Raw genomic sequence first — 21402 nt, forward strand, 5'->3', positions numbered from 1 at the left:
GTTGTAGAAGAATCTGAGATACTTAGTGTAGTCTGTGTGAGAGATTTCCTGAAACAGTGACTTCTCATACTGAAACACTAAGGCCTCCTGGTTTGTTAGGAAGAAAAGCTGAAAAGGAGGAAGTAATCTACAGCATGAGAACTAATGCAAGATAGTATTGTGTAGAAAGCAGGGAGCATGAAACTTTCATGTCAGATTGCATTTTGACATAATAGGTTCTTCCCTGATGGGCCAGACATGTTTTAATTGCGCTCAAAAGCAACCTTTTCACTTTCCTGTTAAGAGTTAAGCACCCTCTCCAGTTTGTAGACTGTCAGGATAATGACTCAAGCACTGAGATAATCAATGTCCTTATTTTTAACACTTGAATTAAAGCAGTTCTTGTACAACATGCTGAGCCTTTATAGCATCATCTGTTAAAGCTTAACTCTTTCCTTACAGCTTGAAATAGTGGGTTTGCTATATGTAGCAGAATAGAAATCCTGTAAGCAAAAAACGGAAAACTCTTGGTTCTGTTAAGGAGCTTTGTTTGTGCAGACTGGTGTCACCAGGTAGGTTAGCAACCAGTGCATCCCCTACATGCAGTGTTCTCAGGAAATTCTTCAAAAAGCTTTGGGCAGGAATATGCTAGGGTTCTATACTACTAGTCAAATACTCAGTAAAGTTATTGGAGTTCCTAAGACAAAACTTATGAAAACCTAACCATCTTTCTTTGTAAATGTTGTGTGTAACCATCATTCTAAAAAATACAGATGTGAGTTTTCAAAGAAATACCTACAAGCATGTAGGTATATACTGCTACTTCAGTATGCCATTTCTATTTAGGTCTGCTTGAAGACGCCGAACTCTGTCTGAATTCTAGATCTGGGTGTCATAACATATGGATTTTGACTATTTATAAATACATCACTTGCAGAGGCAAATTTCTGATACACTTGAGCAATTGAATAGTTGTATCAGGAAACTTGATTATTTTTTTCCTGAAGAACACATATAAAAGTGATCTCACTCTAGTATATGGGAAAGGAAATTCAGGTTTGTCAGGATAAACATGTTTATGCTAACACAACCACCAGTGGAGGTGATAAAATAAAACTGGTTAGAAAGGAGAGTCATTTTTTACTGATAAAGTTCAAAATTGTGTCCTGAATTTACTCTACCTTATTCCAGGCACCTGAGGTCAATTGCAGTGGGTGTGGTAACACTTCTCCAAACAGAGAGGCATTCTCCCAGAGACTGATTCGGACTACGTACAGTCCAAATCCTACTTTGGAAATCTCCCTCTATTTCTGGAGCCTAGAGAGACTAGGTTCTTAAGTGGGGCCATCTAAACCAAGTTCCTTTGTTTAGGCAATGTGAATACTTCTGCTTTCTAGAGTTTGGTTTGTATTGATTTAGGCTGCTCAAATGTTGAAGTATTAGACAACCTGAGAGCATTTTTTTGCAACTGCTTTGTGTTATTTCTCCACAGCAGTGACATACATGTGAGTGTATTCGTAGAATACATTTATATATCTAGGACTTCATAACTTGTCACCAGTGATTTCCTAAAATGGTATGGATTTGTGAATTTTAATTTTTGATGAATGCTTGTATATGACTCTGTTTTTGTAAAAGCACTGTATTAATGCCTAACTATAAAAAGCGCTTGAGGATATGCAGGTTTTGTGTGCTTAACTCACACGCTCATCAGGTATTGTGTGGGAAACCCCAGTAGGCAGCTAATTATACCAGTACTTCAATAATCTTCAAAAAATAACACGTAAAAATCAATACTGCACAAGGCATTCTTAATATTTAAAGATTTAGAAAATTGTCTTTAATCTTCAGTTATAGTAATTTCAAATATTTGTAGTCAGAAGTTCCATGAGTAGCAGAAATGAAGCCTGTTTCCACTGGGTTTTTCTTGGCTCTAGTATATTTTCTCTGTGCAAAACCCACCTACCTAAAAGGTGCAGTGACAACCCAACTGTAATATGTTCAAATTTTTCTCATATCCCAGAGCGTACCCCACTCATACTTTTCCTGAGTGTGTTTAGGGCTCAAGCTGAGTACAGTCACATCATGAAACATTCTTAAAACTGTTGCTCAGAATTAGAAAATCATGTTGAAATAAGAGATTAATAGTATTTTTATTTTGGAACACGCTTCTTCGAGAGGTTCATTCTTCTTCCTTTTTCTTTTCTTAGACAAGCTATATACAGTCTTCAATGTTTTTGATGATGATTCTGCCTGCTGGACCTATCATGAAGGCATTTTGTCTATGAAAGTAACAAGAAAGGGGCCAGTTATTAGTACACTGGAAGCAGACTGGCTGGAATTAACCACATTTTATTATAAACAAGGATTGTCCTTAGTTGATTCTTTTGTACACTGGGAAACTGCTAAAGGTGAGTACTGTCCCAAAATACCATGAAGCTTTTACTTGTTTATGTAACTTGCAAAAAGTAGATCATGTTCTGCAACATGGTGTTTTTTGATGTGAAGGGCAATATGTAAACATGTTCAGATAGTTATTGTAAATTTATAGAATCTGATACCTGAAAAGGGAATAACTTGTTTTCTGGGCAGTTATAACTCTGTTTTTTACCAAACTTGAGGATTTCCAAAGCAGGAAAGTAGTGTAGTGTTATAATGAAATAAACCTTTTGAGCTAGTTCTTTTTTCTTTGTTTTGTTTTTTTAAAGGAAAAGATAATGGGAAGAAATCATTAGATACATGTTTCCCTGATGTTGGTATTCTGCTGCTCACTGTAGATACTGTGCTGCACCCTGTTGAATGTTTCTAATGAGACAAGAGAGCACCTTGAGTTCTCATTGTGCTTACTGTACCGTTAAACCTAAGTCAGACTTTCCGTGCTTCCTGCTTTCTCCAGCTCTTTGCTGGGCTTAAAAATTCTTTCCAAAACCCCAAATTGCATTAAAATTCGACTGTTGATCCTGAAGTTTCAGGATGTTTCTGCAGGTTGTTCTGGTCAGATGTGGATATATGCGGACATATGCAGAGAGTAGAGAAATCTGTTTATGTGCTTGCCCTCAACCGTAGGCAGAGCCTCCAGGACCTTTTCACACAGCTGGGAGAGGTCCTCCCTGGTCCCTCCTGCTTCTTGTGCTCTTGTGCAGGAATCTGCCAGCTCAGTTAACACTCAAATGGTTACAATGATAGAGCTTCAAGCCACAGGATTTTCAAATTTTCTTCTTCATTCTGCCAGTTTCAGTTTCAGCTCAGTTTTTAATCTGGAGAGATCCTACTAGCTCTTTCAGAGTTCCTAGCCTTCATCCTCCTGATGAACAGATGCAAGCCCAATGTCAGCAGTGCCGCTGCTGGCCCAAGCCCGTCGCTGCACACCCTGCTGAGCCCAAAATCCTGCACTTTGGCACAGCTGTCAGACAGTGCTGTACCACTGCTGGCAAGAGGAGAAGCTCTTCACTGGCTGAAGTATTTTGAACTCTAAAACTCCGCTGTTGGTAAAATACGTAATTAAGAGATTCATTTCCATTTGAACTGAATTTGTCTGAAGGCCAGAAATTAGAAGCGTTGCAAAAAATAGTATGTAGCTACTGTTGTGCAATTACTTGAAAATAATTTGAAGAAAATGATAGTACTCTAGTGTTAGGGGAACAGACCAAGAGAGTCTGACATACTAAATCGTTTCAGAATTTATTAGTTATTGTAATAAATGTTGTTTGATAGAATTGTTGTTTGATCTAGAATTTAGACTTCACTAATGTGATACTTTGTCTCTGGCTGGATCCGTTCATGTCTTGCTTGTACTAACTTCTAAGTTGTTGGTGTTCCTTTAGAATTGCTTATGGCAGTTCAGTGTAAGCAAGCAAAACACAGGGTTGCAGTGAAGAAAAGCCTTGTAAAAAGTTTGAAGTGGTTTCAGAGATCTTAAACCATTTTTGCAATACTCAGGCTGATTATCAAGTGCAGTAGTTTACTTAATAATGTATTAAAGTGGCTTTCATAAGTCATTTTACATCTGATTCTTACATGAATTACACAAGGAGGGTAGAATTACTGGGGTTTTGAGTAGTTTTTGTATTTACTACATGTCTTATTTAATGCTTGTTTTCTGGTATTCTGATTTAAAACAATATGCATTCAGCATTCCCTTTGCAAGGCTTGGATTCGTGAAGGGCTTACATTTTAAAAAAAAAGTTTGAAACGTAAAATCTTTGGAAGTTAGATGATGTGGGTTCATCAAAAATCAAACCCTGAAAATAATAAGAGCTTCTCAGTTTTTGTTGTTCTCAGTAGTTTATAGTTTTGAGTGAATCACTACATTTCTGTAGCTCTGCAATAAAATAAATTTAGTGATTGTCAGAGGAGCACAAGTGCATCAACATCACTGTATTTACCTCACATTGAATTTGGCAGCTAGTCCCTCTCAAACTGCATATTTTATGCTCATAAACAGTCTAATGGTGCAGCTTGTATTGGTCATCTTTTTTGCTCTTCAATCTTAATTCCTATCTATTGAAGTCAGTGGAAGAACAGCGTTTCCTTTGGGGGAGGAGAGGTGAGAAATCAGACTCCTAGTTTTCAATACAGATTTTTTTAGAGCTGGAAAATAACTCTCTGGAGATACGTTACAATTCACTTGAGGGGTGGTTTTGGCAGCTGTTGAAATTAATCTTTGCAGCTGTTGTCCAACAACAGCTTCACAGTCTTCCCATTCCCCTGTATCTGTCTGCTCTTCTCTATGTGAATAACTATCCCGTCTTTAATACCCAGGTTATGACTTATTTAGGGATTTCATGCTGCCTCTTTGCAGCAGTTGGTGCTTCTGCTGCAGCCCCACTTGACTGGTATGTGTTTCAGTTACTCATGGGTGGGACGCCGCTGAATTAAGCTGGATATATTCAGAGGCATAGCTCACTATGTGGATAGAATTCTGCAGCTGATCAAGTGTCTGTAACCACAGTAAGAAATTAATTTAGCTACTGAGTTCTTAAGCTAAACTGTTTGTTCTTGAGGTGAACACGGGAGAGTTTTATAACTAGGTAAAAGTTTGGCATCCAACAGAGGGAAACCTAAAATGCTTTTTTGGGGAGAGGAAGTATTTAAGCACTTGCACTCATTACTAGAATTATTTCTTGTATGTCTGCATGTACGTCTGTCATCTTCACCTCACTTCTGTTTGTTTGCTTTTAGACTGTGAGGTGTCTTTAGCAGTCGTTGTCCTTTTATACAGCCTTAGTGAAATGAGCAAATTAATAAAAATAAAAACACCAGATACAAGTCAGGCAGCTGCACAAATCCTCCTCTGTTTGGACTCTACAGATGTTCTGCAGAGTCACAGAATTCTGTTGCTACCAGGATCAAAATGCAATACCCAATTTAAGGCAGGAAGAAGTTTTTAACATAAAAAGAACTAAAAAAAAAAAAAAAAAAAAAACATCATTGTGAGTTCTTAATAATTACCAACTTCTGTGTTCTGCTACCAAAAGAGGATGCAGTCATAAAAATAATCCAGGTAAGTTCTCTTTTAGCAACCATTTGGATCATTGTAGTGTTTCCTCCATTTGTAGCTGCCTTGGAGGCTCTCATGATCGTAGAAGTGCTGTGGCAATATTTTTGCTTTTACTGGTTTGTGTTATCTGTCATGCAGCTTTTTTTTTTTTTGAGTACTGATATTAACAAAGATGAACTATTGTAATCGATAGAATGGGCAGGTGAACCAGTTAGCTGCATATGTAGTTTTTTCAATAGAGGTGATTTGGGCATGATACGCTTTATGAATTAACAGTTTGTCTCAAATTACTACTGAGTGGAGGTGTCTTGTGTCAATAACTGTTTAAAATTTAGAGTTATTCTATCATGTTTGAACAATGATAGAAAAAGAGATATTCTAACATGTTATAGGTGGACTGCCCATTTTAAGTATCTGCCTGAACACTGAAGGAAGGTCAAAGTCCATGGATTTATAAGATTGGTATTTATGAATTATTAGGAGTTGTGCAGCTATTCATATGTTTGTGCCAGAACCCATATATTCAGTTGTATGTACAATCACATTATATTTATCTGTAATCTAAAAATAATATATGTCCAATATCTCTACAAATGTGTGGAAGATATATGCATGCAAGTGTCTAAATAATCATAACTCAAACTACATAAATCTGCTACCTGTGAAAAATAGTATGAATAAATAGTTGGTATTTTATGGTACATTAACAAGCATGCTCAAAAAACAGGAATTCCTGGTCTACATAGCACAACTTCCATGCCAGTCTGGTCAATTTTTAAAACCAGACCAGTTGTGTTCCGTAAGTTTTCTTTGTTTGCTAGGTGTTTTTTTTTCCTTTAAGTTTATTTGCCTTCCCTGAAGCTGTAGCAAAAACAGTCATCTCTTTACATTTCTTTGTGCAATATTGGAGAGGATTTAAATCTGATATGCTGAGGATTACATAATTTTACTGTTCAAATTTAGTTTAAGATAGTCAGCTGTCTGCACAAAAGGCTTCCCGATGGCTCTTAGGAGAAGCAAAACCAGAAAATGAACCAATATTTGATGCACAGCTTTAGTTTGGGCCAACCGGATACTGTCAGGCTTCAACATGTGAGTCAGGGAGTTGTGCTCTGAAACTTCCTTCCCATCAGGAATCTTCCTACAATTACTTCTGTTTCAGGCTCTTCCTGGGGCCATTTACTTATTTATTTCAGTAACAGTAGCTAGGCTTTGCACTTCATGCTTCATTTGTCTTTATGCACTCTCCCACCACACCAAAAGCCACATTTATTGTCAGGTGTACAATATTGAAGTTGAATAAAGAGGGTTTGTGACCATCTGCTGCGGGGGATATGTTGAATACAGGAAAATGGAATTCAGACTTGAGCATGGAAGTGGCTAATGCTTTTGAGAAAATGAAATGGTTCATAGTTCAATTTGTATAGAAAAAGGGTTTTGAATAATAACTTGACTTGCATACTTCATCAAGTTGTAACTAGATGCAGAAATAACCACAAAATTGAGTTATTTGCTGTCTCAGTTCATTTTATTTTAGAGGACTGTTCAATGAGAAAAAACAAGCCCATGTGTACATCTCAGTAAGATATCAACCTAACTTTATATTATCATTTATATTTGTCTTTATGTTCACAGGGGACTATGTGCCCAAATCTTTAGAAGGATTATTTATCTACGAAGAAGAAGGTGCTGGGGTTCCAGGTTCTAACAGGAAAGGAAATGATGCAATAGTTGTTGAACAATGGACAGTCATTGAGGTAAATTGGTGATTATTTAGCAATGCAATTTCCTACTTCTAGTTTTCTTTGTTTTTTTCTTTAGAATGCTTGTACCAGTGTTTGATAAACATTTAGGATGGTTTCTTGAAGCCACCTGCATAAGCTAAACTAAAGCCTTGAGTCATAAAAATGAAGTCAGGCCTGTGGCCATTGGTCAATGTGCATAAAAAATATGCTGCAGGGATTCTGGCCTGACATTTACAAATGTTCATACCAACAAATACAACCACCAAACAAAATATTTTTCTAAAATGTATGTGTTTCAGACCAATTTAGACATCATTTCAGCAAGTGCAGTTCCACTGACAATGTGCTGAAGTATTTTTAAATAAAAAGGGCAAGAAAATAGCAAAAACTAGAAACAGAACAAGAAAAAACTGATAGTGAATGAATTGAGTATGGTTTTCAGATGTATATTCGTAGTAAAATTTTACTGCTAAATATGAAAGACTTCATTTTTTCTAATAAATTTACGTGTACTGCAGTAGCATGGTACAGCAATCAAATTATTTAATTTTTTTAATAATATTATAAGATTATTGGTATGAATTAACGACATCTGAAAATAATCATTGTTGGAGGATACTAAGGGCTTACTTTTGAAATATTCAATGATAAATACATTAACCGATGTGAAAAGAAACAGCATAAAACAAAACAAAAAACCTAACCACCAAGCCCCAAAAACCCGCATATACAGCTAGGTGAAATGCTTGTTATTCAGATGTGAAGTAAAAACCTAAATATATCAATTGAGACACCTGTTCTGGTGTTTAAAAAGTTTTTAGGCATTAATTTAGCAACATGACCAGTTTAACAAATGAGATGTGCTTTGAATGTCTTGCTGAATCAGGGCTTATACCTGAAGTTAATATGCTCTCTTGTCCTAGTCTTCTGTAGTCTTGAACTTTTCAAATTGTTTTCAGTTTGAAATAGTGAATCTCTACCAAACAACATGGTTTGTCATCTCAGAGGATTATCTCGTTATAAATGAGAGGAGACTTATTGTAATTTATGTGTAGAAATGCAAATAAAGCCTGTACAGAGTCTCTTTACTACTTTTTATAATTATTAATGTAGGGGTGTGAAATTAAAACAGATTATGGACCTTTATTGCACACGCTGGCTGAGTTTGGATGGCTCCTGACCTGTGTCCTGCCTACACCTATCGTACGACATGACAGGTACCCAAACAATAGCATTTTTACAGCATATTTGGTGTATACATCTCTGAAAAATATCAAGTGATTACTTGTGTACTTAAATGTAACAGGGGAAAAAATGCTAATAATGTCAACTGCATATAAAACTTGAGATGTAAGTAACATTATGGTGGAATCTTTTTTACCACACTGCTTTAGGACTGCTGACTTCAGTGAGCTTCAAACTAGACCAATAATCCTAAATTTAAAATACATTGTTTATATCTAAACATTAAAGATTTTGTTTAGGAAACTTTTTATCATATACCCAGTCCCCAGCAATTGTGCAGCAGTGGGGTTGCTCATATGCTTCAAGTTTAAACAAGTGTTGAAATGTTTCACTAATTTAGGACCTTGGTGAATGACTGGTTTAGACTATGTAAGAAGTCATGTTGTCACAAGACAGTCATGCAGTATTTATTGCAAATTAGGGAGGAGAATGTGTTAATCCAGCAAGTTACTGGGCCGTTTCGCTTCTTTAATGTAGACATTATGTTTCATTTCAAATACAGTACCAAAATACTGGATTTCAGTTCTCTTATTGTAATATTTATTTAGATGACTGAGGGGGATTTAGGAGAAGCTAAAATAGCAGACCTGGATCCCCTATGAGGTTCCAGACTTTTTTTTTTAAGTTCTCATCTCATTCGATTAAGATTGCCAAGGTTTGAAAACAAAGAAATGTACTGAGGCATGGCTTAGGGCTTATTAAGGACAATGGAAAGAGTGGGTGACTTTAGTAATCTTTGGATCCAGACCTCACTGTATTAAATCAAGACAGCATGAAAAAGGATGTGAACGAAAGATTCTAAGAGAACTGCTCCAGAAAAGTGGAATTTTGTTCAAGTGATATAATTAAATCAACTCACCCATGTGAGAGAGAGGTTTTTCTGGTCAGAAAGTAGTTTGGAATTTTTTTTTTGTTTGGCTGTGATTTTTAATAGTTGATTTTGACTAACTGGTTAAAAGCAAAGACAGAAGAAATTGTGGTAAAACATATGGCATGTTCTGCTATTTTTTAAGGGTCTCTGTATGTTCTGTTTTCTTCTGAAATTTATGAAATTCTGAACTTGTAAAGCTCTTGCTCCAGGAAGAAGCAGTTTTCAGAACATGAAACAAAATGGTTATCCTTTAATTCATTTCTTCAAACAAAATTTTGTAGTCTAAATGTATTAGCTTTGGACATGGTGACTTGTTAACGGTATGTGAACCGCTGAGCCCGGTTTTCATAAACAGCTGAAATTTTTGGCCAAATCTTAGAGCTTGAGAATAAGCTTTCAGGATCCGGATCTACTTCTTGAAGGACGCGAGTGGACAACAGGAGAGAAAGATTTTAGTAGTCATGGTGCGCTGTGGGTCGTAGGATGAGAGAGAGGTTTTAACCTCAAGCCTCTTCTATCCCACAAGCAGTGTAACTGTACCCATCCCTGTAGGGTTTGGACAGCAGGGACAAGATTGTCCTGAGCAGCTGCGGGTCAGCCACTCTGTGAGTATCAGCCTGTGCTTGCATCAGGCAAAATGATGCTATTTTGTACCTCGTAGATTGCAGGGCAAGGGCAGGGCCATTTAAAAGAAGCTAAGTGCTGTAAGAAAAAAAAAATAGAAAAAAGTGCTGTAGGAAGTGCTTACAGATGCATTAGACTGGACCTGTTCCTTGAACTAGTAAAAAGGCAATATATGAGCAAGATATTTCAGTTGCACTAGATGTCTGCAGTAGCATTGCTTCCCAGATGTGAAACAACCAGCCCGTTAATAGCTGTGATCATGCAAAAGGGCGTTGTAATCCGGCCGAATCTGAAGTTGGATTCATTTTGTATCAACACTAAAATAATTTCGACTAATGAAAAGCATTTGTTTTCTGGGCTAAAGAGTTGGGTAGGTCTCTGCATTAATTGTCTAATACTTGTTGTCCTGGTGTGGCTTGTGAGATACTTCTGGAAGAAATAGGATAAATCACGTTTTGTGTGCCTGTCATGTGTCTAATATACAGCTATTCAGTTTTCTGTTTTGTTTTTTTTTTTTTAAAAAAAAAAAAAGCCTGTGAACAAGAATTCCTAGTTAGGAATTAAGAATTCTTAAGAGTCCAAAAAAGAAGGCATTTCTATGCTGATAGGCTAAGTAGTGATTGATAAATACTATTTTTAGGCATTGATGTTGGTATTTAAAGAGGAGAAGAAATTCCTGGATGGTTACTATGTGTCTGATGTGAAAGATGCCATTACTGTGGTGGTGGATTATCCTAGGAATGCAAGTTAAATGTCTCAATAAAGACGACACTTTATGCTGCCTAACAGCTGTTCTTTTCCCAGACTTGGAACTCTGACCTCAAAACCCAGCCTGAATCTTAACGGGCTTCAGAAACACTGAACAAACAAAATGAGCAACATTTTGGGACTATCTGGCAAATTCATGTTTTCATATTTATTTGAAAAAAAAGAATTTGGACAAAGTATGTAAAGAAAATTCTATTTAAGAATAACATATGTTAGCAGGGCAGCCTGCTCCCCATTTTTATTCACCTTTATATTTTGCTGTAGTCTCTGTTTTCCTCTTCTAATAATTTATTGCAAAACTTTCCCTCATCTCAGATCTTCTGTGATCTGTTCCTAGCCATTATGGCCACTGCTTGTCTGCAGGCGAAGAGTGTCACCAATAGGCTAACAGGTTCTGGGGTGTGACGGGATTGTCATGCACTGATGTGTTCCTTTTTTGGTTTTTACGTGGTTAGGACTTGAAACAGTTTAAAAAACGCCAGGCTGTGATGTCTGTTCTTGCATGGTTTTGTTGTTATTTGAAGTTTTTCTTTTTTACAGATGTTCCTCTCTATAAAATAAAACGTCCTGTTGCGTGGAATGTCATGCCACGTGGTAGCTGAATGTCGTGGATCACTGTCCCGTTTCAGGCAGGGGCAGCAGTCTGTAGGCCTGTTCAGTCCTTTAACTCCTACCACAAGGGCTAAATCATGTTCGATGCAGGAAACATTTCCTTGAGAAATGTTATCCTTGCTGTTACAGAGAGAGCAATGGTAGATGTCATATTATTGAAACATATAGAGTTGCTTTTTTGTGCAACATTGTGGGGTTTTGGGGGGCTTTTTGGTCAGCATACTATAAAACTCACAGAAATTACCTTCTTCTGTCAGTGATTCTCTTTTTCCAGGGATATGAGAAAACAGAACATGAAAAAAAAGTGCATATGATACAGTGTTTGTTGTATCCATCCATATCTTGGGTATTTAAATTTTGTCAGCAGTCATTAAAGAATTTTTTTGACCAAAAAAGCAGACCAAAAAAAGAATATAAAAGACCCACAAATAACATTAGTAACCCAGAGAGCCTCCTGCATTATATACAACTCTTACTTGATAGAAAAATCTTTTCAAGACAAGAGTTTGACAGTAATTATGCCAAGTTCAGAAGGTATATAGCAAGGCTAAAATTAATAGTCCTTCTAGGAGTTAAATCTAGTGATTGGGGGCAGGGAATGTTAGAAAATACTTTGCTGGTAACTTAGTGCTACTGCAGTTACTAATACGATACTATCATGACTTTGTAGAATTTCATACATGTTTGTGGTCTAAAAGTAGAATTATTTCTAAGGGTTTTTTAATTTTTTCATTAAACAGAACCTTTAAGCCAGGAGACTTATCCCAAACTGCTGTGTGTCTCATAACTGAAAGTCTAGATGCTATGCAATTCCAAAGGAGTGCAAAATTTTATTTTGGGAAATGCAAAAAAAAAAAAGGGTTAAAAGAATTTCATATCTTGCTCCTTTTGTTCACTTTTCAGAAAACTTTGTCTAACCTTAATTTTAAGTGCTTTGTACATAAAATGTTCATGCATAAAAAACAGACCTGTAAAATTCAGAGCTATTAGCAGTACTAGTTAGCTTCTAGCTTGATGATTGTTTTGGGGGACTTATTAAATATATATTTATAATAAGAGGAGGAATTTATTGCCCGTACAGCATAAGCAGACAAGCAAATTGCTGGTGTTTTAACAAGAGAGTCTCTGTTGCTCTTCATCCCTCTTAAAAGAAGAGACAGGAAAAAGGCTTCAGCAGCCTTACTCTGCAGTGACCTTTATTTCCCCTCACTGATTACTGTAGTCCCTGAAAATGGGCAAGGCAGACTGTCTACGAGCGCCAGAAAGCAAGCAGGCAAATACAGTGCAAAAACACTGACTTTGTGGTTATTAATTTATCGTGACAAACTACTTAATCTAAGTTTTCAAAATGCCCTGATTTATGAGGCAAAGATGGAATGTGGAAATGTGAGGGAAGCTATGGAGTGGCTGGCTCTAAGCACTTTTTCTCATTTAAATTCTGTGGAAATCCCACTGTCATTGAGTTCTTTGTGAATTAAGCTCATAGCTGCTTTGTCGTGTGCAGCATTTTAATAAGGTCAGACTTAGAAAATGGTTAATTTACTTACTGTCTGCTCACCATCGTGTCCTTTCTCTGTTCTAGTAGAATTTGTACAAGCTGTAGCTTAATGTTTGGGTTTTTTCTTTTCTATGAAGGAATGCAGACACTGTTACAAAATAAGCCGTAGGCTCTTCCCCATGCCAGGGATTGTGCTCAGCCTTCTTGCTTAAGAGAGATTTCCCAATTGATATTATCAAAACAGACATAACTGAGGCAGGGAGAGATACGTAGCGAAGTGGAATAAGGTTGCAGGATTGCTGATTTCCTTGTCATAACATAAAATTGTAACACGTTTTCTTTTAATGAATGCAAATAGAATCATAGAATCCTTAAGGTTGGAAAAGACCTCTAAGATCATGGAGGCCAACCGTCAACCCAACACCACCATGCCCACTACACTATATCCCTAAGCGCCTCATCTACACGTCTTTTAAATACCTCCAGGGGTGGGGACTCCACCACTTCCTTGGGCAGCCTGTTCCAAGGCCTGACCACTCTTTCAGTAAAGAAATTTCTCCTCATGTCCAATCTAAACTTCCCCTGGTGCAACTTGAGGCCATTTCCTCTCGTCCTATCGCTTGTTACTTGGGAGAAGAGACCAACACCCACCTCGCTACAGCCTCCCTTTAGGTAGTTGTAGAGCACGATGAGGTCTCCCCTCAGCCTCCTCTTCTCCAGACTAAAAAACCCCAGTTCCCTCAGCCGCTCCTCATAAGACTTGTGCTCCAGGCCCTTCACCAGCTTCGTTGCCCTTCTCTGGACACGCTCCAGCACCTCCATGTCCTTCTTGGAGTGAGGGGCCCAAAACTGAACACAGGATTCGAGGTGCGGCCTCGCCAGTGCCGAGTACAGGAGCACCATCACCTCCCTGCTCCTGCTGGCCACACTATTTCTGATACAGGCCAGGATGCCGTTGGCCTTCTTGGCCACCTGGGCCCACTGCCGGCTCATGTTCAGCCGGCTGTCGACCAGTACCCCCAGGTCCTTTTCCTCTGGGCAGCTTTCCAGCCACTCTTCCCCAAGCCTGTAGCGTTGCATGGGGTTGTTGTGGCCCAAGTGCAGGACCCAGCACTTGGCCATGTTGAACCTCATACAGTTGGCCTCAGCCCATCGATCCAGCCTGTCCAGGTCCCTCTGCAGAGCCTTCCTACCCTCCAGCAGATCAACACTCCCACCCAACTTGGTGTCGTCTGCAAACTTACTGAGGGAGCACTCGATCCCCTCGTCCAGATCGTTGATAAAGATATTGAACAGGACCGGCCCCAGTACTGAGCCCTGGGGAACACCGCTCGTGACCGGCCGCCAACTGGATTTAACTCCGTTGACCACAACTCTCTGGGCCCGGCCGTCCAGCCAGTTCTTTACCCAGCGAAGAGTGCACCTGTCTGAGCCAGGTGAGGGATACAGTGAGGGAAGGACTCTCAGAGCAGGAAACCTTGTTAACTTAAGGACACTAATGAGTTCTCCTGCCTCCTTGTTTTCCCCACAAGATGGAGTTTGGTAGTTCTCTATTCTCATCCAAGGAAGACATGCAAAGATATGCCATGACCTGAGTTCAGCTGGACTGAAAGGAAGATTGTGAGGGGCCAAACACCACGACAGAACTGTCATCACTGACTGTTGATCAGATGTAGTTGAGCACGCTGGGAACAGTGCTGTTTTGTGTATTTTCTGAGCTTACTTCAGGAGCTCTACTGGGGCATGCTGTTAACAAGCTCTTCTGATCTCATAGAACAGTTTTAATCCCTGATTTTTCGTGGGGCGAGTCCCTAATGTTAAATATAAATTAATTCTATCAGTCCTAGCCTTGGCATAAAAGATAAATCTGTTACCTCAACTTTATGTGTGTGGTTAAGATTGTGACATACCCATGTAAGTACAAACTTACATTATTTTAGTAGTTCTTTCCACAATGTTGTGCATAATAATACTGTTTTATGATTGATAGATGAGATAGAATCACTTCAAATGAACTCGCTACGTGTCTCTTGTGTTTCTATTTTGCTACTTTTCTTTAGCACACTCTTAAATCTGTAGCCACTTTTCTGCCAAAGTATTTCAGTGTCTTTCCTTTATATGCATAAAGATCTCTTTGAATACTGCCCAGAAGTAGAAGTGGAGGAGAAGAGTTTATCAAAATGTAGTATCTGATGTTTAGAAGAGCACAGGAATTTTTTTAAACCTTCCCATCCTAGAGCCCTGGTCTTGCAATTCTTGCACTCCTTCAGTGGCACAGAGCCAGGCTTTGTAGTACATACGCAATCAATGTGCTGACCTGTATTTCTGATGGAAAGGTGATGAAAATAAATACATAAAAACTTGAAGAGGATGTATCACCAGTACTAAAAGAGTCAAACACTTCTGAAATATCATATCAGTAACACCTGATTTGGTTTTGAGGAAAAACTTCGTTTTTTCAAATTTATTTTTCTAACAGTATTTCCTTTTGAAAAAGAAATTAATAGTGCTTCTTTAAATTATATCTACCACAACAGCACCAACATTTGTAAAAGTTCCAGGACTAAAAACTGAAGTTCCTCCTTTTCTTTCCTCCTTTATTTATCTTACTACTTATTCTCTTGTCCTTCCTATGCATGTACTGCCCATGTGCAAAATGGCCAGTGTCATTTATCTCATTGTGGATGTAGAGCTTACAAAAACTGAGCTGAGTCCTTTTATCCCGCTGTGTCGGTTAGATGTCATGTTAGAACTGGAAAACACCTTTTAGTTAGCAGTACAGAATGTTACTTCCCAAGTTTCGTACCACAAAGCATTGAGATATTTGTTGAAGCTGTGGATCTATTGAGATTGGGCCTATTTGTTGTGGTGTTAATAGGTATTAATATGTTGCTGTATATTTGACAGTGAAGATTAGATGAAAGAAAGACTCTCTCAGGTTAATTTCAAACATTAAAGTACAGACTTTGATTAAAAGTAGGAGCTCTGGTACTTAAACTTTCAAGAGAAGACATGTTAAATAACTCTAATCATACAAATACAAATTTTTGTTCTATACCTGTTTTCATGAGCAACACCTTAACCCAGCTCTTTGTTTCTATTTTGTTTTTTAAATGTGATTATAGAACTGTTTAGGAATCAATAAACCAGTTAATGCTTGGTAGTCTATCCTCTTCTCAATCATGGACTTACGTACACACAACTTACAGTTGACTCTGAAGGTATGAATGTGTTACAGTGACTATTATTGCCTTTAAAATACTGAAACAATTTTCTTTAAATTTTAGTGAAGGAAATCTGGCCACAAAGCAAGTCGTTTTTCTTCAGAGACCTGTTATGTGGAATTCTGCTGTCCAGACACCAGAGGTAACATGTTTATGGTATTCATATAAACAAATTAGTACTTCACATAATGGTTAGGTACAGAAACAAACTAGACTTCAAAATTAATGGGGAAAAGTGGCAGAAGAGGGTTTCGCTTGAAACAAGTTCAAGTTTGTGGAGGGCTTTTGCAGCTGAACTCGTATGTTATTTTTTTCTCAGACGTATACCTCTTACATTAAGCCATAGAGAAAAGCATAAGCATGCTAAAAACCTGTTTTGTGCTAAGAAATTACTGTGTGTCAGGTGGATGAGGTTGGCTATGCTTTAAGTATATCTTCAGAAGTCTTCAGGAAGTCTTAAATGTTCTGAGTCAAATCCTGGATCTGTTGCACATGAAAAAGAAAACATTTTATCTTCACCTCCAAAACGTCTCCTTTCACACTTGTAGAAGAATACAAGTGTCAAGCTGTGCAAGGGATACTGTAATCTGGAGGTTAACAGGGTGAAGGGATGTTAGCTGTTGCTGCATGAAAATGTGTGACAGAAATAGAGGAATTAAAATTCCTGCAGCTGGACCTCAACAACTCCTTGGCCTTGTTGAGTGAGGCTCCCATAATAGTGGTTGTATAGAAGTGCTTTGAGGATTAAGTAACTGGCAGGCACCACATTCTGCTCAGAGTCAAGGTTACAACAGTTATTGCACCTGTATGGCGCTATAGTAAATCCTGCTATGGCCAGAGAAGTATGAACTGGTGGGCTCTTGTTTGCCAAGTCTTTCAACATCCTGTGATGGATTTTTAATTTTTGTTATTTCTGTTTTTCAATGGCCATTCAACCCTTTTCTAATCGACACAGCTTTCCTGTGAAAGTCTTAAGCAGCTATGAAAACTATGGACGTTCTCACTCATGTCCAGCACCAGGGTAGTAACTTCACGATCGCTGTCATTCGTAGTATTATATACTACTATAAGGCAATGACACCTAGTCTCTCTTTCTCCATCTGTATAAATAGTTCGATGAGTCTCTAAACTTCTTGCATTCATATTTGATCTTTCTCTGTCCTTTTTACATTCTATCCAGACTGTTACCATTATCTGTATTTTCCTCTGCTTAGTGTTTCTAAAATATTCTCTCCCTTTTTTTGTTCTTCTCCAGGCTTTTGCTTATCTCCAGCCTAACTTCCTTCTCACTGTGTCCCCTGATAATTACTACTTCCATGCCTGGAAGAACTGCATTCAGCATGCACAATCAAAATCCGGTTTTATTTTTCGTCTCTACCGCCATCTCAATTCCCAGCTATTCTTGTACACTATCTATAATTTATTTCCTCATTTACAAAATTTGAGCTCCTTCTTTTTTCCTCTTCAGTGTTCTGTGTAGTCTGCCTTGCTGATGTCTTAATCTCTTCTTCCATTCATGCCCTCTTCTAAATTCTGCCAGTTCCTCATACATATTTTTCCTGTAATTTCCCTGTGTGCCAAGCATCTTCAGCTTTTAGCTTTCAAAGCTTCTGCCCTCTGACCCAATGCCTGACTTTGTAGTCTTTACATTCTTTCCTAATACATTTCTGAAAGTATATTTTGGAACATAATTTTGATATCAGTATTGTAAATATTTAAAACCTTATGTCAGTCATTATCAAATAAAGTCATACTTTTCCTCATGCTTCCCTACGTTTTTTAATACTCTGTATAATAAGAGCATGGACTCCTGATATGAGCACTATTTTCCTGGTAAGGCATGTTATTCCTAACTACAAGCATCTCCTAAAAGGCAGCATAACTACATGACACAAGTTAGAATGGTTAAGACTGGCTTCTCTCAAAAGACGTAATACAAACGAGTTCTGTAAAAACATTCAGTCTGAGGACCTGATGAATCTTTGAGATGTGGTTTAAATTAAAAATAGGAAGTAGTATGCTCACGGTTTAAATTGTTACCCAATTGTGAGATGATCAGTAGCTGAATGACCTTTACATTCTTTGTTTTATACAAACAAAATGGTAGTGTGTTCTGTAGCCATTGTTTTACTTTGTGATAGTGGGAAACCTTTGACTTAAGCATTAACATACTGGAAGTAAACAAGAAGTAGTTGATTTGTAGCCATTTACATCAGGATTATGGTGTTTAAAATCTGAACAAACTTAATATCTAAACATGCTCCTTAAGTACCAGTGAATGTTTTACTTCTCCACCAGGAAATTTCAGTATGCTGAGGTCATTTTAGCATGGGGTAAATAGGTAGTTCAGGCTGAAGCTGAAATGTTTAACAGAAGTAACATTTTCCTTCTGTTTCTCCAATTATCTTGTTTTTCCCCTAAATTTTAATCTTTTTACTTCATTGCTTTTTTTGCCAAAATGTCTGAATTGGCAAACAGCATATTACCTTCATTGCAATTTAAATTCATAGATTTATTAGTAATACATAACTCATATAGAATGTCATGCTAGCTTTGCATTGAGTAGCTAGATTTCATGTGCAAAACAAGCTACTGAAATTTGAAAGCATTAACTTTTGCTCTAGAAACTTTAATAAATATGTATATTTGAAATGTCCCCTGGACATTGACAACAGAGCTGTACAGTTTTATGAAACCCATGCAAACATTTTAGTAAAAACACTTAATTCCTGTGATACTATATTGTTGGGCATGACATCTTCATTTTCATTTGTACTGCATATCTTTATTGATGTTCAAATTACATAAAAGCTGTTGTTCAAAAAATTTTCCTGTCCACGACTTCGGATGTTTTTGAAACACAGATAAGACTTAAGATATCTAAAATGTTTTAAGTTCAAAAAAAAAAAAATTGCGTCACAATTTATGTTTGTTTAAGCATATCCTTAGCATCAGAAGAATGCTAACTATGAGAGAGTCAAAACAGGAAACCAACAGGACCCTTTCATTAACTGAATCTTAATAAGAAAGCAGCCTCACACAGGCCTTCTCAAACACGTAACTATCGAGCCCGCAGAGCTCTGGTCCCATCGCTGTCCAGCGCCCCACAGCGTGGCAGGGTCTGGCCGTGGCAGGAGCTGTGCCCCACAGGCAGCTCCAGCTGTTGGACCTCTGACTTGCGTTCTGGAGAATGGCAACACAGGGTATGGGTTGCTTTGTGTACTTGGGATTTTTTTTTTTTTAAATTGTTGGGTCGACGTTAGCGTTGCTATTTCTAAAGGAAGTTTTGCTTCAGTAAGAATCGGGGGGGAAAAACCCTATTACCTGTTCTCTTATTCCCACAGCGTCTCTTTTCTGAGGAGGGTGTATTTTATGTCCTCACAGCTCATCTCTCTGCCTTCTTGTATATTCATGGGATAGTGCATTATGACCTGGCTTGTGATTTATGTGATGGTTCCAAGGCCTCTTGGATTAGAAGGGCTGTACTGTCTCAGTGGGTTCTTTGCTTTACCATTTGCTTTTCTAAGAAAATAGTTCAGAGGAGGAGATCCAAGATTGAACCACACAGTGCTTGAGGGTTTTCTGTTTTTTTTTTCTTTTCTCTTTTTTCCTTTATTTCCCTTAGGCAGACCTCTCCATCCTCTTACCACGGCATCCAGGCGAAGCGTATTTCCTTCTGTTTCTCCTGAGGCAACACTATTTCCCCTTAGTCTAATTTCCCAATGTCTCCTTTAACAGCTTCCCTAAACACATTTCCTTTAGCCACAAGGGCCATTGTTTTTACTGTTTCAAAAGGGTTTGAGAAAAAACTTCGCGATATATAGAAGGGGGGCACAGAACGTGTCAGAGCAAGACAAAAACAGTTGTGGGATGTTTGTTTTTAAAGTGTTAGCATTTCTGCAAATCCCCCTGCAAGAGTGCTCGTGTCCTTTACCCAGCAAAACGCAGTTCTGTGCTGAGGCTGGATTCCTTCTTAGCTAGCTATCCTCCTCCTGTGGACAGGGCTGTGTGCCCTGGCAAAGCATCTCCTGGTTTAGCAGTGCGTGTACTGACAGCAAGGCACTTCTGCCTTCCTGACCATGCTCCTCTGTTGTGACTAAGGCACTGACACTGCCTCCGGAGGTGCTGCATCATCACAGATCTGAGTACCTCGGGTGGCTTCTGATGCTAAAATAAAATAAACCTTTTATTTATTTGTAATGCCTGAGAGGACCCTTAGCATTGTCTGATAGGTCTATTGTTTGCATAAATCGCAACCTGCTTACTTTTCTTTTTGACATTGGCAGCCATCACCTTCAAGAAGCAGCATGTCGGGAGATGCTAGTACTAATGTCAGACGGTATTTATACTGAATTCTTCCTGTGCAAGGTCTCTTTAGAGCCCCTCTCAAATTGCTGTATGAGATAACCTCTGGCTTCCATCTGCATAAATCCACCATGTGGATTGAATGCAATTCTCAGGATAATTTGCAGTTATCTGAGGGGGTCTTCTGAAGGTCTTTATGGGCAGAACTGGCAAGATGGGAGAGCATAGCAGTCTCACCATGAGATGGATCAGTGGGAAAACTTCAGTCCTATCAAGTGGTTAGATCACAGTCTTTAAGGGCTCAATGTTGGAGTTTAATTCACATCTTTATCAAATATTGCACTCTTGTTGAAGCTTCTAGACAGAACTGTGTTTGGGGAAGCGATCAACATCCACTGACTTTCAGAGCAGCTTGCAGATGAGGGCACTAGCCAGACATTGTCCATGGTGGCATGTAGAAACGTGAGTGGAGGAGAGTGAGCGTATGCCTACAGTGGTAGCTGGAGATGGTGGAGCTGCGAGAGCTGCATGCCCGCCACTGCCTGGCCCCCACACGGCTCCAGGCAGGAGGGACCTCTGCAGCTGAGAGGAAGCTGGTAGCTCTGCCACCCTCAAGCATTCATCCCTGCAGAGCACGAGAAAGGGCAGTGCACGCATGTGCCCTATGGCAGAAAGCGTCAGAGTCAGGGTATGTTAGATGTGTATGTTAGGCACAGAAATCATGCTTTCTTCAAACAGCTGATTTTAGCATGGGTTAAGACCTGTAAATCATTCTGGAGCTGCCAAGCACTACATAAGAATCGAGCTTTGTTGGAGTACTTTTTCTTAGTGTTCATTTGATCTTTCCTGAATCTTGACTATGTCTTGTATCTTCTTTGTCTCTCTTTATATTTATTTATAGAGAACAAAAATTTATCTGTTGGAGGTTTTTTCCTCCAGAGGAGTTCATAGTTTAAACCAGAGTGCTAAATGTTGCCTTATGTTAAAATGCAGCTCACATTAAATCCGTGCATGACTCATTGCAGTGTTTG

The 21402-nt window shown here is 38.5% G+C and overlaps 1 protein-coding gene across 3 annotated transcripts in view; it reads left to right on the forward strand.

Moving 5' to 3' along the window:
- Positions 1-21402, forward strand: part of RFTN2 (raftlin family member 2) — a 39592-nt gene that overhangs the window by 11779 nt on the left and 6411 nt on the right. For all 3 annotated transcript variants that reach the window (XM_075153595.1, XM_075153596.1, XM_075153597.1), the window contains 4 exons: positions 2190-2390; positions 7115-7236; positions 8338-8441; positions 16130-16208. In XM_075153595.1, the coding sequence (XP_075009696.1) occupies positions 2190-2390; positions 7115-7236; positions 8338-8441; positions 16130-16208 (506 nt within the window). The remainder of the gene's footprint in view (positions 1-2189; positions 2391-7114; positions 7237-8337; positions 8442-16129; positions 16209-21402) is intronic.

This window comes from Calonectris borealis, chromosome 6, assembly GCF_964195595.1.
Source record: "Calonectris borealis chromosome 6, bCalBor7.hap1.2, whole genome shotgun sequence".
NCBI lineage: Eukaryota > Metazoa > Chordata > Aves > Procellariiformes > Procellariidae > Calonectris > Calonectris borealis.